We start from the raw sequence: 16053 nt of genomic DNA on the forward strand, positions 1-16053 counted from the left end.
GATTCGAACCCGGACCCCTGGCGTTGAAGCGCGATGTGCTAACCACTACGCCAAGGAGGCCGGCTTGTGGAAACAAAGAAAGAGAACGACGGGGGGCTACTTCTTATGGGTTTTTCTTTCATATTTAAAAAAAGACAGAAAAGCAAAAATAAACCAAATCTGTCAATCAATTCTTTCTTTGTAACTCTTTCACTATGCAATTCTTCTTTAGCATGCAACGTTTTTTATTAAAATCATAATACGATTTATGAAATGATGAAATCTGAAATGCTAATGAGGACACGGACAACCTTCTTTGTAATATATCGATCAGGTTTCAGAAACATGAATTTTTACAATACTTTTGCATGTGCAATTTTCCCTCTTTTAAAAGTAGCATGTTTTAATTATGTCACTAATCATTAAAGGAATACCTCAATACCATCCCGAAGTATGATAATTAATAATTACCCCTGAAAGTAATGAAACACTTTTCCTCTCTGTAACTCGCATAGAAATGATAGCGGCCGTTTGCTTCGGCCAAGCCCCGAACGAACATAACTGAAGGGACACCGAGCATAACCGATCCTCCCACATGACGTCACGCGCTCGTGCATGATCGGCAATTTTCGGATGGCGTTACCTTATATATTAAGTTACCTTGACTTTGCTGCGCTTCGCCGTGTTGAAGCCGGTCAAAGCATAGGGAACATGCGAAAAAACGTATACTGTTCAGTTTTTTTATCTAAATTGTTTTGTGGTTCAGGACAAGTGAAAAGATTGCATGTGTTTTCCACCCCGTGGAATCAACAAAAAGAAATGTTTAAATAAATCAGGGAAAACAGAACTGATTGACAAGATTCGCATAACTGAAATGCGGCAAGGAAATTACGAAGAATGTACGAGTCTGTTCACTTTATTTTCCGAAATAATCTTTCGGAAAGATGATTTTATTGCCATGAAAGTAAGTTTTAAATTGTTCTTTATGAATATAACATTTTTTTTCGAAAACAATGTATTATGTATGTAAGTCGATAAAGTGCGAAGATGAAAATAGTTTGAGAATTAATTAATGTCCGTAATCATAGAAGTAAGTCAGAAAAACATAATTGACATGCTAATGTTGCTGTTTCATTTAGTAAGTCAATTTTTAGTGAAGACTGAATATAGCCTCAATGAAATTGTTGTTATTGTTATTATTATCATTTTCCGGTGTTGTTATTAAACCAGCCTGCCTCTTTGGGGAAGAAAACTGCAACGGCATGTTTACATTTATTTCCTGCCCAAGCTTTGCAATACAGGTGAATTGCTTTATTTTCAAATCATTTCTGAGAGCCCCAGTTAGGCAGTTACAACCGAGGGTGCAGTGCAGATGAAACAGCACCGCTTTGAAAAACCAGTGCGTAGCCTATACATTAGTTTGGTCTCAGTTTTCCGTGTTATTTTTATTATCATAATTAAATGCTTCGCTCTCAACACAGCTTCACCTTCGTTATAGTTCCTGGAATTCACATCGCATTCGCAATATTTAAATATAACGCGTAATTTAAACGTTCCTTCCATACCAGCAATGACAACACTCTGCTATTACGTACTACTACTAACTGCAAACAAACGATTTATCCTACGTAGAGCGGCCATATTGGAAGCGACACTAGCGCTCAGGTGGTAATTGTAATTTTAATCGCGAATTCCTTGGAAGGATGAGGACAATGGCTTAAATAAATAATAATAATTGATATGACATAAATAAATATAAAGGAAACGAAAGTATGTAGAAGGTATGACGCGTAACTTGAAGTTTGGATGGACTACAGCCCTAAAACAATACATTGCGCATAATTGAAAACACCCAAGACTTGTTTTCTTTAATTTTGTAGACTAGATTGTATAATCTAGTCCTTTCTGGAAATAATTAGAAAGAACGAAATTGTCATAGCATTAAAAACATACTTTCTCTTTTCTCTTATTAACAGTTCTCATACATCTATCTGTGAGAGTTGACATGAAATGTATAAATACCTTTTAAACAGACATTGCTCCTGTAAAATTTGTATAATACTATTTATTCTAGAATTAAATACAAATTCTTTACGACTTTGTATTACTGTCTACAATATATTGATTGCAGAAATCTTTAATAAGCAAACTTTAACATTAATTCTTCAATTGGGCACGCGATGTCACATCAAGAACCGTCAGATGGACACTGGCTTCCATTTTTTATCCAAGAATAAAGTCTCCCACTATTTTGTTTTCATTGATTGAAGTCATTGCATAATGTAATATTCTTTGTTTACTATGTAAACCATACCGTTTTTCGCATAATATAAGTACAAAGGTGATGTGGTAGATTATTATATTTTAATAGCAGCGCGAGAAAAGCAAATGTTCAGTATTTCGCGCCAATTTCTCCGCGAAGAGAATGGTTGTCTTTTCATTTCGGGAATGGAAACTCCTTTGAACACATTGCTCTCTGCTTTGAATCAATGTCCTAGGCATATAGTAACAAATGAAACTATATATATATATATTTTTAAGAAAATGAAATATGTGTTTGACCATCGGTTGCTCTCGCGTTGTGCGAAAGGGAGACCCCTAACATCGAAGGTAGTACCTACCTACCTGTGGCGGATTCAAGGTTTTGTTGTTTTAAAATTTAGAAACATGAGCTTGACATGTTTCAAGATATGAGGAAATATTTAAATGAAACGAGGTGCTGTCGGTGTCGTGTACAGTGAGAAATCTAATTCCAGGGCCGAAGTAACAGAATAATCTGTGTGGGTGCCTTGCCAAACATTCTGCAAGTGATTTGATTTGGTGAAGAGAATATGCAAATTTGTTTTGTCAAGTGAAGCTGTACATATTTACGTATCTTACTATGTAATGCATTATTCCTACAAAATCAAATGGTGATGTCAAATTTTATGCAAGTGTGTACGTTCGTAATTTAGGAAAATTAAAAAATAGATGTTTCTTCAAGTTGGATAAGTGTATACTTCACTATCGTAATAACAAACTAACCTCTTGAAAATGGCAACAGATTTGCTTAGTGCACTGTGTAGCTCTATGAAGTTAGATAGAGATAAAGGAGTAGGGGAAGTTCAAAAATTTCTGGCAAATTGTAATGACTCCGAAAGACAGTTGCTTGAAGGCAAATTGACTGAACTTCTGAGTGACTCCGAAAGTCCGTGGGAAACAAAGCATGGATGCTTGCTAGGATGTAAAGCTGTGCTACCTTATGTAAATCTGGAAGATGAACGCGAGGCAGAATTTATCCATAAGGTGAAAGAAATTGGAGAGAAATTACTTACTGATGTAGAAGTGAGAGTTCGTTTAGGTTCTGGTAAGTTTCTATTTCTGTTAGCGTTTGTTTGCTACTGTCGTGAATGTACATTTGTAGAAAATAGCTACATGTTCTCATTGTTATGGGTATAATTCACTGCATTATTATTCATAGTGCACTTGTAATATTTTTATTTTTTCGTAGGTTATGTACACATGTTTGCTACTAAGTAAATTGATGAATGCTGAGCCGTATTAAGTAGCAGGGATGATTATATAATGTGGTATTTGAAGGGTAACAGTTTCATACATCGGAGACACATTTCTTCATTTTTACAGAAGAAACTATGGTAAATATGCGATATCGCCCGGACGGATTTCTTCAAATTTACAGGAGAAAGTACTTACTGAAATGAGTTTCTTTAGCATTCTGGACGTTCTTGGAGGTATTTTCTTTCACGGAAAGTAAAAACTTCGTAGTTTAATGCTGCGGAACAAGAATTAACCACTTTTTACGTAAGAAATTGGCATTGCCTGCCACATTATGCCGTTGTTTCCATTGTGTGCATGCAGATGGCGAGAGCGTTGAAAGTCACGCGATCCCTGCAGTGTTTCCAAACGTGCCTTCTTTTTACGAAAATTTCTATTTTTAACTATGTTTGCCGCGCTTTCTTTTTTCGATGAATTTAGGGGTGAAATGAGTGCTAATGGAACCTAACCTAACAGGCCTAACCTAACCTTGTGTGAATGGTTTGTGGGGCTAACGTGCATGGTTTGTGGAGGTAAACGAAAAAAAAATCGAAATAGTACGTAATTTTCCATCATGAAGGTTTGAAACACTGCTTGTGCACTGAAAATCGACAAAACACAAGCTGGCGCGTCATGACGCACGATTATCCATTACGAGTGCACGCCATATTGTCTATTACAGAAGCGGAACAAGTAAGACAAATAATCAATCGTAGTATGAAAAGTTGACAGTATTTAATGGAAAAAGGCATAACTTCACCTTAAAGAATGTTCCGCAAGGCAAAATAGGTAAGTACCAGTGGTAAAATTAAGGAAATAAATTAGTGAAAGGTGTCCGGGCGTTATCGCATATTTACCGAAACTACTTACGGAAATGAGTTTCTCTAAGGTTTCCAACGTTAGTCGAGGTATTTTCTTTCATCGTGGTATCTATTTGACCGGGAAATCATGTCTGTGTTTCCAATATCTTTTTTTGGTAAATGTCTGTTATATCGGAGACACTTTTCTTCAAATTATAGGAGAAACTACTTACGGAAATGAGTTTCTGTTGCATTTATCAAACTTCGTGGAGTTATTTTGTCACTATTGAATGCTGCACAACATAAAATAAGCACTTTTGATGTAATAAAGTAGCCTTTTGTGCGAAGCGACAACATTATGCCGTTGTTTCCTTTATGAACCTGCAGATGGCGCGAGTGTCGAAAGTCACGCAGTCTCGCGAGAGGAAGAAGTGTTTCCAAACGTGCCCTTTTTTACCAGAATTTTTTTATTTTTATTTTTTTAACTATGCTTACCTAACCTAACCTTGCCGGAAATGGTTCGTGGGGCTAACGTGAATGGTTTTGGGGCTATCGTGAATTGCAACACTGCATGCCCACTCCAAATCGACAAAACACAAGCAAGACGCGTGATGATCCACAGCTGTGCGCGAAATATTCTGTGTTCCGCCACGGAAGAAGGGACCCAAAGAATTACTTGTAATGTGAAAAATCGAAGTTATTTTCATGTAAAAAGCATAATGGCACCTTGAAATAGGTTCCGCAACACACAATTGGTAAGTACGAACCATTTGAAACTGAAAATATGCGTTAGAAATGTGTCTCCGATATAACAGACATTTACCATATTTTTTAACTATGCTTGCCTAACCTAACCTATCCTTATCGGAAATGGTTCGTGCATAATGTACAATTTGCACATGTGACGAACACGATAGTAGGTATTTTTTGGTGAGGAAGGTTGGAAACAATGATATTCGAAAACGAAAGAAGCAATATCATTCGCAAAGTAAGCGATTTCACACTGTTACGTGAGTTCGGTAGCACTTAGAAAAATGCGTTATTTTAGTAGCAAAAGTGTTTCGTTTTCGTGTAAAAAGCATAATGGCACCTTGAACTATGTTCCGCGATACACAATTGGTAAGTACGAACCATGCGATACACACAATATCCGATTTTAATGTGTGTCCGATCTATGAAACAGTTACCATTTGAAGACTTGAAAAGTGAGGTCTTACTATTACCTTGCACTTGGTAGAATTTCTTGAGTTTTCTCTATTGCAAAATAAAAGTCATCTTGTGGCAATTTTGCCTATCTTCTCTACTCAGTGCACAGTCTTGTTTTTAGCTAAGTAGCATTAAGTAAGTCTTGGGTAACAGTATGGTATAGTGAAAACACATTTCACTCGTTTATTTCCTAATTATTTACATTTGTACTTACCTGTTATGCATAACGGAACATTTTTGAACATGGGATAATGCTTTTTTCACTGTAAAAAGCTTAATTTTTCACATTACAAGTATTTATTGTTCGTTGCTAATTCACTTTCGTTACACAGAATCTGTCGGGCAAATCTTGACTCACGTTGTCTATCGTCAGCTGATATGCAGTGTTTCCAAACCTATTAACAGAAAAATGCCGCACAAACTATTCACAGAAGGTTTTTAAGTGAAAATTGAACCACAAACCATTCACGGAAGGTTAGGTTAGGTTCAGTTAGGTTAGGCAAACAGAAAATTAAATTGAAAAAAAAAAAATCGCTCACACGTCATCTTGTAAAACTACCGCGTGGTTGCTACACTAACAGGGGGTTACATAATCAAACGCACGGAACATTTGACTTACGTAGTCGACGGTAATGGTGGCAAGAGCTATCGTGCATCGGAGATACATTAATGTTGAAAAATACATGTTTTACCAACCGAATAAGTTGAACGAAGGGAGAAAATGCTTCCAAAAGTCTACAGAAACTTAGTTCCATAAGTAGTTTCTCTTGTAAATTTGAAGAAATGTGTTTTCACTATATCATACTGTTACCTAAGTCTTGCTTTGATGTATTTTCCAATTTTGTGTACTATTCTCATTGATGAAGATTGTTTAGGCCAGAGCATGAAATTTCGAGTTTGAAGTCAGTCGCCGGACCAAAATCTTTGGTCGCCACTATTTTATATTGATAAATAATAAAAATATGAGCAATTATTACAAAGAACATACCTTAGGAATTAATGTTTGTGTAGCGCTGTTGTTCTGCACTGAAGTACCACTTATCAATTGCAGCTGCTGGGTCAAACCTTTGACGGGGTGGAAGGGGGGGGGGGTCCATTTACGGAAACTCCGAGCAAATCATCCAGTGTCTAAGTCTTCAGAGAGTTCCTGTAAGTAGTCTTGAGTCTGTTGTGACAGCTGAAACCTCTCTCACATGAAGCTGTGCTCATTGGTAGAACAGCACAAAATGTCAAAATCTGGAGCAAATTGGGGAATCTTGTTGAACACTTCTCACTGTGAATCTTCTCCAGCATCTGATTCAAAGTCAGAAGGAAACAAAAGTTTGTATTCTGTCCACTCTGCTAACAGAACATCCATTTTCTCATTATAAGGCTCGGGTTCAAGTACATGTAGAGCTTCTTTATTTCTTCTATCTCAAACTGAAGAATATTTTCTTTGGGAGGCCAACCCAAGGTGTCGAAAACATGCAGAGATGCAATCACATCTGTTGATATAGATTGCAATCTTTCTGTGATGTACACCTTCGCATTGTTAATTAAGTTTCCTCTAACAGTCTGAAAATCTTGCTCTCCATTTTGAATGTTTGTGAGCTGCACATCCCTGATCTTCCCTGAAATGGATACATGGTCCAAGAAATCTTGTTTGCTTGGTCCAACATTAGATTCTAGGTCATCTTATTTTCAGAGATGCAATCAAAAGATTCTTTTTTTGTAGTGCCATGCGTAAAGGGTAAAATTTCTTGTAGAAATCCAAAAGGAAATACGGAAGCTTAACAAATTTAAATTTCTTCAAACTTTTCAGCAAACCCTTAGCTTTAGTGCCATCATCGTCTTTTCCATGGGCCACCTGTTCAAGATGGGTCACAACAGCTTTCCATGATTGCAAGAGAGCTCTTACCGCACTTTCTTTGCTGGCTAACCACTTAGTAGTGTGGATATCACTCAGTTTTAAAATTTCATCTCCTATAACTTCTGCCGTTTTTCTCAAGAGGTGAAGTCTTTTAGCAGAGCCATGATAAAACTGAAAAATATTCCTAATCACGGAATCAAATGCTCTAAGATATTCAACTTCACCACACGCATCCAACACAGCTAACTGCAAATGGTGTACAATGCAGTGAATATTTATCATTTTATTACAAATAGCTTTCATTTGCACAGCCAATCCTGATTTGTGCCGGACCATATTTGCTGCACCATCAGTACCCAAGCCTACAATGTAACACTTGTTTCTGTATTTATTTGAACCTATCGCCTTATCTAAATAATCAGTTATGGCTGAGAAGTAACCAGCAGAAGTAGGGTTTAGGAACTTTATTACTCCTAAAATGTCCTCTTTGATGTGACCAATCATTTGCATCCATGTATTGAACATACACATCCATCAATCAGAACACTGATGTATGTATTTCTCTGGAACCACTTCACTCACAGGCAACTACCACCGAACCAAAAAAAAAATGAGGTAAACAGAACGAACATTACTACCACGTCAACCAACGCTCACTAGTGCATTTATCGCATCCTTTTGTCAAAGAAGACTGGACATTGAAGGGTGCGAGAGCAGTTCACAACTGTGAAAACAGGGTTTTTCCGTGCACAAGCAAGGAGCCTTGGTTGGGCCACGGTCTGCTCCACTCTACCCCTCCCCTCCCCACTTCAAGTCCGCATGTTGCAGGATGCACACATACTTTCTGCAGTGTCATCATTTTGAAACAACAGAGTGGAGGAAAACCAAAGTAGGGAAAATGGGTTGGGTTGCATGTACATCCAAAGTTGTAGCATCCCAACAGTTGTGGAACTGTTGTGCTGATTAGATGGTGTCGGCATTGAGTGGACACGGGGTTTTCAATCAGCTTGCTTCCCCAAACCATGTACGAACGTTGGATTGAGATGTTCGGGCATGTTTGACACATTTGAAACAACAAAATTTTAGTCACCAGCCCCAAACTCTCGGTCCACTGGCGACCAGAAATTTCACACCCTGGTTTAGTCATAACTATTTTCTATGATCTTTTGATGCATGTGTGTGATTTCCATGGAAATTCAGTTTAACACTGCAGTGGTCACGTGGATAAAAAAATCTATCATTGATCACGGGGGTGATCCATAGAATATTTTACCCATTATTGGCCAAAATTTATCTGGCTTTATAGCGAGAATGTCCTTTTTAAAGTATTCTGGCTCACTTAAAAAAAATCATAAGTTATTTCATTAAACACATTACAGTAGGGAGGAAATTCTAAATCTAGTGCATTACTTTTGGATGTGATGAAACCAAACAAAAATACATAGTTTAGAATCTTACTTCTGTTATTTTCATTTTCAAAAAAATGAAAAATAGTTTTTTGGTTTTCTGGACACACCCACTTCTTATATTTACAACAGATTTTAGAAGCACATACTTATATACATAGAAAAAGTATGTATATACATAGAAATAGTACGTATACTAAAACACGCTGTCAATGGCATCGTGGATCGTTATCTGGCTATTGTTATTTTGTTACAGGTGAGGTATTGGGAGTGTTATGTGAGAAAATTGGTGCTACTGTGTACATGGGATGCAAAGATTATGTCTTGAATTTAATAAAGAGCAACCTGGAACGTCAAATGGCTGAAGATGATGCCTCCAAACAAGAGCATATGGAAACAGAAAAATTAATGGAAAAGTTGGCTGGACCCTCTCAGAGAGTAAGTTTGTAGAATAGAATGGTAGATTGTATGATAAGGTGTGTTTTGAAGGTGATCTAAGCTGTCAATGGAATATGTATACTCTCACTGCCTTGTGGGAATTAATGTATCAATCCATCTGTAGGTATCAAATTTCACTGAGAGCACTTGAAACTATTTCCAACAAAGGTTGGTGCATGGTGAAAGGGCACATAGTAATAAGATATAATTCAATTCAGGTAGGCACATGTTAATTAGTAAAATTATTATTTCACTTGACCATTTAAGGATGTTACACTTGAAAGTTCCAAAATTCCTCTTCAAACATGAAGTGGCCAAGTTCTGATTGTATTATTCCGAATTTATCATGTTGCACAGACATTTTTTCCCCTTTGTTTGATTTGTAATTGTGGGTGTTAACACATACTTCAGAGTCTTACTGATTACTTACTGCGTGTTTTCTGGAGAACTAATTTTCCCTTCCCTATTCTCTATACCTGTGGTTCCCAAAGTGTGCACTGTGGTGCCGTGGCTTACAGGGACACAGAGAAAAGTTCCAATATTACAATTGTAAATGACATGATTGTTCCAAATATGTGCGTATTTAGTACTTTTTACACATAAAATGTTTCTGAATTTGAAATATGTGTTTATTTTTTAACTCAAGGCAAGCAACCTAACCACACTAATGGAGCGTTGCAAATTTTAGATAGGCCTACATTCTGATTTGGGCACTGTGAAAAAATCTTGAAAGCCGAAGGGCACCCTGATTCAAAAAAGTTTGGAACCGCTGCTCTATACAATTCTTTGTTTGCATTGCATAGTCAAACTTTGGTAAATTTTTTAAAGTAACACACTCGTAACACATTTTTGTTAATGATTTTCATCCATTCAGGCTATGCTATCATACGCAAGTTCTTTTTTGTTAGCAGACACTACAAAGTACAGTAGACTTTTTTTTTAATCCAAACTTGGATAACTCGGGTTATTCAGTAATTGGAACAGAAGTTTATTCACCTTGAAATCATCTTTAATGATACATGTTTTTATGAATTCGATTTTTTCCTTTTTCCCTTGAAGTTTGAAGTCAGTCCACTGTACTTCATAATTCTATGAAATCAGTTCATTATGAATATTTCAATCCAATCTCATGTCTAGAACCATGAAATGTCACACATGTAACACTGGAATGCCCCATATGTATTGTAGAACTTTTTGAGTGACTTGCTTTTTTTCTTATTCTTAACATTCTTATTCTTATAAATAGGTTTTACTAGGTTTTTTTGCAGTAGTAATATACCTTTGTGCGCAAAGATTTTATATAGAACTCATATTAAACATTGCATATCTGAGCACACTGATATAAATATCTTGGTAACAGTTTCATACATCGGAGACACATTTCTTCATTTTTACAGAAGAAACTACTTACGGAAATGAGTTTCTCTAAGGTTTCCAACGTTGGTCGAGGTATTTTCTTTCATCGTGGTATCTATTTGACCGGGAAATCATGTCAGTGTTTCCAACCCCCCTTTTTTTAACTATGCTTGCCTAACCTAACCTTATCGGAATGGTTCGTGGGGCTATCCGCCAGCTACACGTGCATAATGTACAATTTACACACGTGACAAACACGATAGTAGGTATTTTTCGGTGAAGAAGGTTGGAAACACTGATATTTGAAAACAAAAGAAGCGATATCATTTGCAAAGTAAGCAATATCACACTGTTATTTGCGTTTGGTAGCACTTAGAAAAATGCTTTATTTTAGTAGAAAAAGTGTTTGCTTTCGTGTAAAAAGCATAATGGCACCTTGAACTATGTTCCGCAATACACAATTGGTAAGTACGAACCATGCAAAACACACATATCCAATTTTAATGTGTCTCCGATCTATGAAACTGGTACCAATATCTTTCATGTTTCTCGTTGTGATTAGCCTCAAAAGATATCACAGCGATGTGAAATGAAATAAACATTGTGATTAACCTAAGAGGGTTGAAAAACAAAGTAAAGTAACCAATGGGAGCAGGTGAACATCAGTATTTTTCAATTGCAGCGCGGAAGTGCTGATGCTGCTCAGATCTTCCATGACACGGCAGGATGGAAGAACTTAGAGACGAGCATGAAATGTCTACAGTGCATGATCGACGGCTGTGGAACTGATTTTCAGCCTTACGTGGACCAGGATCTTCTGGATCTTATTTTCCAAACTCTAACTCATACGAATCGTTTTGTCAGGGAAACAGGATTTTATGTTTGTGCATCCTTGGTTGCTTGTGGAAACAGTGCGAAAGGTGAGTGTAACGAATGTTTCATTTATTCTAACGTTCATGCTTGTTTCGCAACATTGTGTTACATGAGCACGTGAAAGTGAATGAATAGAATGATTTACAAAGTTTGTTTGTTTCAACTGATTCTTTATTGTGAAACAGGAGTACTTATATGTTGGCGACTGCAGTGCTAAATGTGTAATAGTAGATATTTATAGGACCATTACAATGATTTATAGAGGCATGCACACAAAATGTGATATAATATTAATTTTTCATGTTTCTGAGGACCGGTTGCACCATCTCCATTCAAACCACCACTTAACAAAGTGCTGGATAACGACAGGCAGGAGATTTATGCGACGATGGGTTGCACCAAGCATTTTTATCCTCCGCCTTGTAAGGTGGAACTTTCTCCTGCTTGCCGTATAACCTGGTAACATAAACTGGAGAAAGTTGTGTTTTCGTTCGTGTCTTGTTTGTTTATTACGTGCTAATGTCTGTTTGTAAATTCGAAATGTATGTTTTTTCAATTGAAATATGTTTAAAGAAACGAAATTTTTATTTCAATAAAATGAAACAGCTGATCGAAGTAGGTAATGCATGTGTCGTACTCTCATTTAATATCCAAGATGATACGAGGGTCACTATTTATATTTTGAACCTTGGCAACACTGATTGAAGTTAGGCGCGATTTCACGTTTGCAGGGAATCGTCTGACATTATTGACCATAACGTACTTCAAATGTTTTGTCAATAGCTTCATTTGTGTTGTTTATGTTGCCTTGGAGATTGCGCGACAACAATAAAATGGAATTAACTCGTGAACATTTTCGTGCGATGATTTTTTACGATTTTCGACGTGGATTATCAAGACAAGAGTGCATCGTTCAACTTACTTCCACATTTGGCGATGAAGCCCCATCCTTTGCCACTGTGAAACGCTGGTATAACGAATTTAATCGTGGCCGCCATTCGCTCACCGACGAGATTCGCGAAGGTCGTCCAAAATCAGTTGTTGTTCAAGAAAATATTGATGCTGTGCAAAACCTAATACTGCAAGATCGTCATGTGACATACTGTGAGATTGAGGCAACCATAGGCATTAGTTCCACCAGCATATATAAAATATTACATGATCATTTAGCTATGAGAAAGGTATGTTCTCGTTGGATCCCACACAATTTGACAAAAACTCAAAAAGACGCTCGCGTCAATTGGTGCAAACAAATGCTCAATAAATACAATCGTGGTGCTTCAAAAGACGTATATAAGATTGTAACAGGTGACGAATCATGGATATATGCATATGAGCCGGAACGTAAACAGCAGTCGACTGTATGGGTGTTTCAAGATGAACCCAATCCAACAAAAGTTGTTTGCGCTCGAAGCACATCGAAACAAATGGTCTCCTGTTTTTTTTGGGAAAACTGGTCACGTGGTAACTGTGCCTTTAGAGGAACGTAGAACGGTCAACTCTGAATGGTACACAACAATTTGTTTGCCAGAGGTCTTCGGTCAAATACGGAAAACAAACAAACGCCGTCGGATCATTCTTCATCAAGACAATGCCAGCTGTCACACATCTCGTCTATACCTGCCGCAAAATTAGTTTGGTATTGACACTTGCGAACCACGTGTTGAAATCGGGTCTACGTCACTGCGGGAGGGTGGGTTGCTGGCATGCGAGCCAATCAAAATCTTCCCAGTGCTTCACCCAGGCCCTGGTTACCTAGCAACAGAAAACGTTTTTCTCGGTGTTGCCGCTTATCGGGCGATTCTTCCTGCGATCAGATTTCATGTTGTTGGGAGAGGATGTGTTTGTTTGTTTGGTGCGTTGCGTTACTGTGATATTTTAACCAGTCAGTTTGTTTAGTGTTTATTGAATTTAGAGTATTCTTTGTTGTATATAGCGTGTTGTTTTAGTGTTATTTTTTGTACATAATTTTCAGTGTTCTGCTTGAGTGTGTCGTGTGCTTGTGTCAAGAATCTCAAGCACAGGAGGCAATACTCGATGAATTCTCCTCAAAGGCCAAACGCGGGAGATGGTTTGTTCTGAGCGCAAATATTTTGAGCAAGAGAAAAACAATGGGGTCCAATCATTTCTGTAAATAAAGTTTTGGACAGGACTGCTGCTGCTGCTGGCATGTCTAAGAACACCCATAGGGAAAGAAAAATATAATGTGGTAGAAATAAATAAAAAAATGCGAGGCTTCAAAACTGGAACCCCAGGAAAGAAGAGGAATATCAGTAAACGCGTGACAAATTTAGATACTTTTCAGCAAGATGCTATTCTCGCCATATTTACTCTTATTATAGGAAAAAAGATCATCCCACTGTTGGGAAACTGCGCGTTTCGTTGAAAGATTCGGCATTTTTTCAAGGTGGGGAAACATCTTTAAGGACAGTCATAAAATATCTGGGATTCTCTAACTAACTAACTAACTCTCTAGCCTTCTTAAACCCGAAGGTTCATGACTGCAGCAACACAGGCCTTCCATCTGTCCCTATCTTGAGCAAGATCTATATACTCTTTTCCATCCCTACCAATTTCCCTTAGGTCCATCTCGACGTTGTCCCTCCATCTTCGTCTTGGCCTTCCTACTGGTCTCTTACCATCAGGTTTCCCAACAAGAATCCTGAAAACTCCTCTTTCCTCTCCCATTCGTGCCACATGGCCTGCCCACCTAAGTCTTCTAGATTTAATTATTCTAATAATGTCTGGACATGAATACAAATTATGTAGTTCTAAATTATGTAACCTTCTCCACTCACCTGTCTCCTCATCCCTTTTAGGTCCAAAGATTTTCCTAAGGATCTTATTTTCAAATACTCTCAATTTATGTTCCTCTTTCAATGTAAGGGACCAAGTTTCACACCCATATAATACTACAGGCAAAATTACGGTTTTGTATATTTTAACTTTTAGATTCTTAGATATTAAACGAGAAGACAAAAGTTTATGAAGAGAGAAGTAACATGCATTTCCTGAATTAAGCCTACTTTTTATTTCCTCTTTAATATAATTTTCATTTGTTAATATTACTCCTAAGTATTTGAATTTGGAAACTGTTTCAAACGAGTTGTTATCAATAATTAGATTTTGATTATTACCTAACACTTGGTTTCGGCCTGTAAGCATATATTTAGTTTTCTCTTTGTTAACTTCCAAACCTATCTCTTTAGCAGTTTTGAAAAATATTTTAGCATTATTCTTAATTGTATTCACATCATCCCCCAGTAAGTCTACATCATCTGCATATGCTAACAACTGAGTCACACCATTTAATTTTAGTCCTTCTTTAGTTTCTTTTACCTTCCTAACAGCATATTCTAAGGCAAAATTAAAGAGCAATGGAGATAATGCATCTCCTTGTTTTAACCCATCATGAATTGTAAATTTGTCAGACATATTAATACCCACACGAATTTTACTTTCTGTTTCACTGGTGCATACTTTTATCATACTAACAAGCTTCTTAGGTATTCCAAACTCTACTAATATATTATATAATTTATCTCTTTTGACCGAATCATATGCTTTTTTGAAATCAATGAATAGCTGATGGACATTTTGATTATATTCCCACTTTTTTTCAAGTGTCTGTCTGATGTGAAAAATTTGATCTGTAGTTGATCTGTTGCGTTTAAATCCACATTGATAATCACCTATAATTTCATTAGCATATGGGGTTAGTCTTGTTAAAAGAATGTTAGATAATATTTTATATGTTGTTGAGAGTAGAGAAATTCCACGGTAATTATTGCAGTTCATTTTATCACCTTTTTTAAACACAGGAACAATTATGGATTCTTTCCACTGTTGAGGGATTTCTTCTTTATTCCATATTAAACAAATTAATTTATGAATTTGACAAATTAATGAATTTCCACCATATTTAATTAACTCAGCTGGTATTAAATCAATGCCAGGTGCTTTGTTATTCTTTAGCCTTTTAATAGCATCTTTAACTTCAGTCAAGTTAGGTTCTGGGACTAAAGGTTCTGCTGTGTGTACTTCATTCACTTCTGATTTATCTCCTACATGGACATTTAAAAGGTCATTAAAGTAGTTCTTCCATCTATTTAGAATATCGCTTGGGTCAGCTAGAAAATCACCGTCTTTATCTTTTATCAAGTTTACTTTAGGTTGCCACCCCTTTCTAAACTCATTTACACCTTTATATAAATCTCTGATATTTTTATTTTTGCTGTTTGTTTCAATTTCGTTAATTTTGCTTTTCAAGTAATCTCTTTTTTTACTTCTAAACGTGCGGTTAACTTCTCGCTTTATTCTATTATAATTGTTTAGATTTGTATCATCAGAGTTATTTAACCACCTAAGTCTAGCCTGATTTCTTATTTCTATTAGATTATGACATTCATTATCAAACCATGGCTTACTTTTTCTCGGTTTATGGTATCCTATACTTTCTTTAGCTGCTGATTCTATTGCATTACGTATGTGCTCCCAATTCTTATTTACGTCTGTTTCATTTATATTTTCATCATCATTTAAATCCTGCAAAACATCAAATCTATTTGACAGTTTAATTTGGTAATCTTTCTTAATTCTTTCATCAGTAAAC

General features: G+C 36.6%; 1 protein-coding gene across 1 annotated transcript in view; it reads left to right on the forward strand.

Moving 5' to 3' along the window:
• Positions 1-2574: 2574 nt before the first annotated feature.
• LOC145981105 (uncharacterized) overlaps positions 2575-16053 on the forward strand; it is a 41528-nt gene continuing 28049 nt past the window's right edge. Inside the window, exons 1-3 of the mRNA XM_083114241.1 lie at positions 2575-3325; positions 9031-9212; positions 11251-11488. Coding sequence (XP_082970367.1) covers positions 3013-3325; positions 9031-9212; positions 11251-11488 — 733 coding nt within the window. The 5' untranslated portion in view covers positions 2575-3012. The remainder of the gene's footprint in view (positions 3326-9030; positions 9213-11250; positions 11489-16053) is intronic.

Source organism: Lepisma saccharinum, chromosome 28 (assembly GCF_977018435.1).
Source record: "Lepisma saccharinum chromosome 28, izLepSacc3.1, whole genome shotgun sequence".
NCBI classification, from domain to species: domain Eukaryota; kingdom Metazoa; phylum Arthropoda; class Insecta; order Zygentoma; family Lepismatidae; genus Lepisma; species Lepisma saccharinum.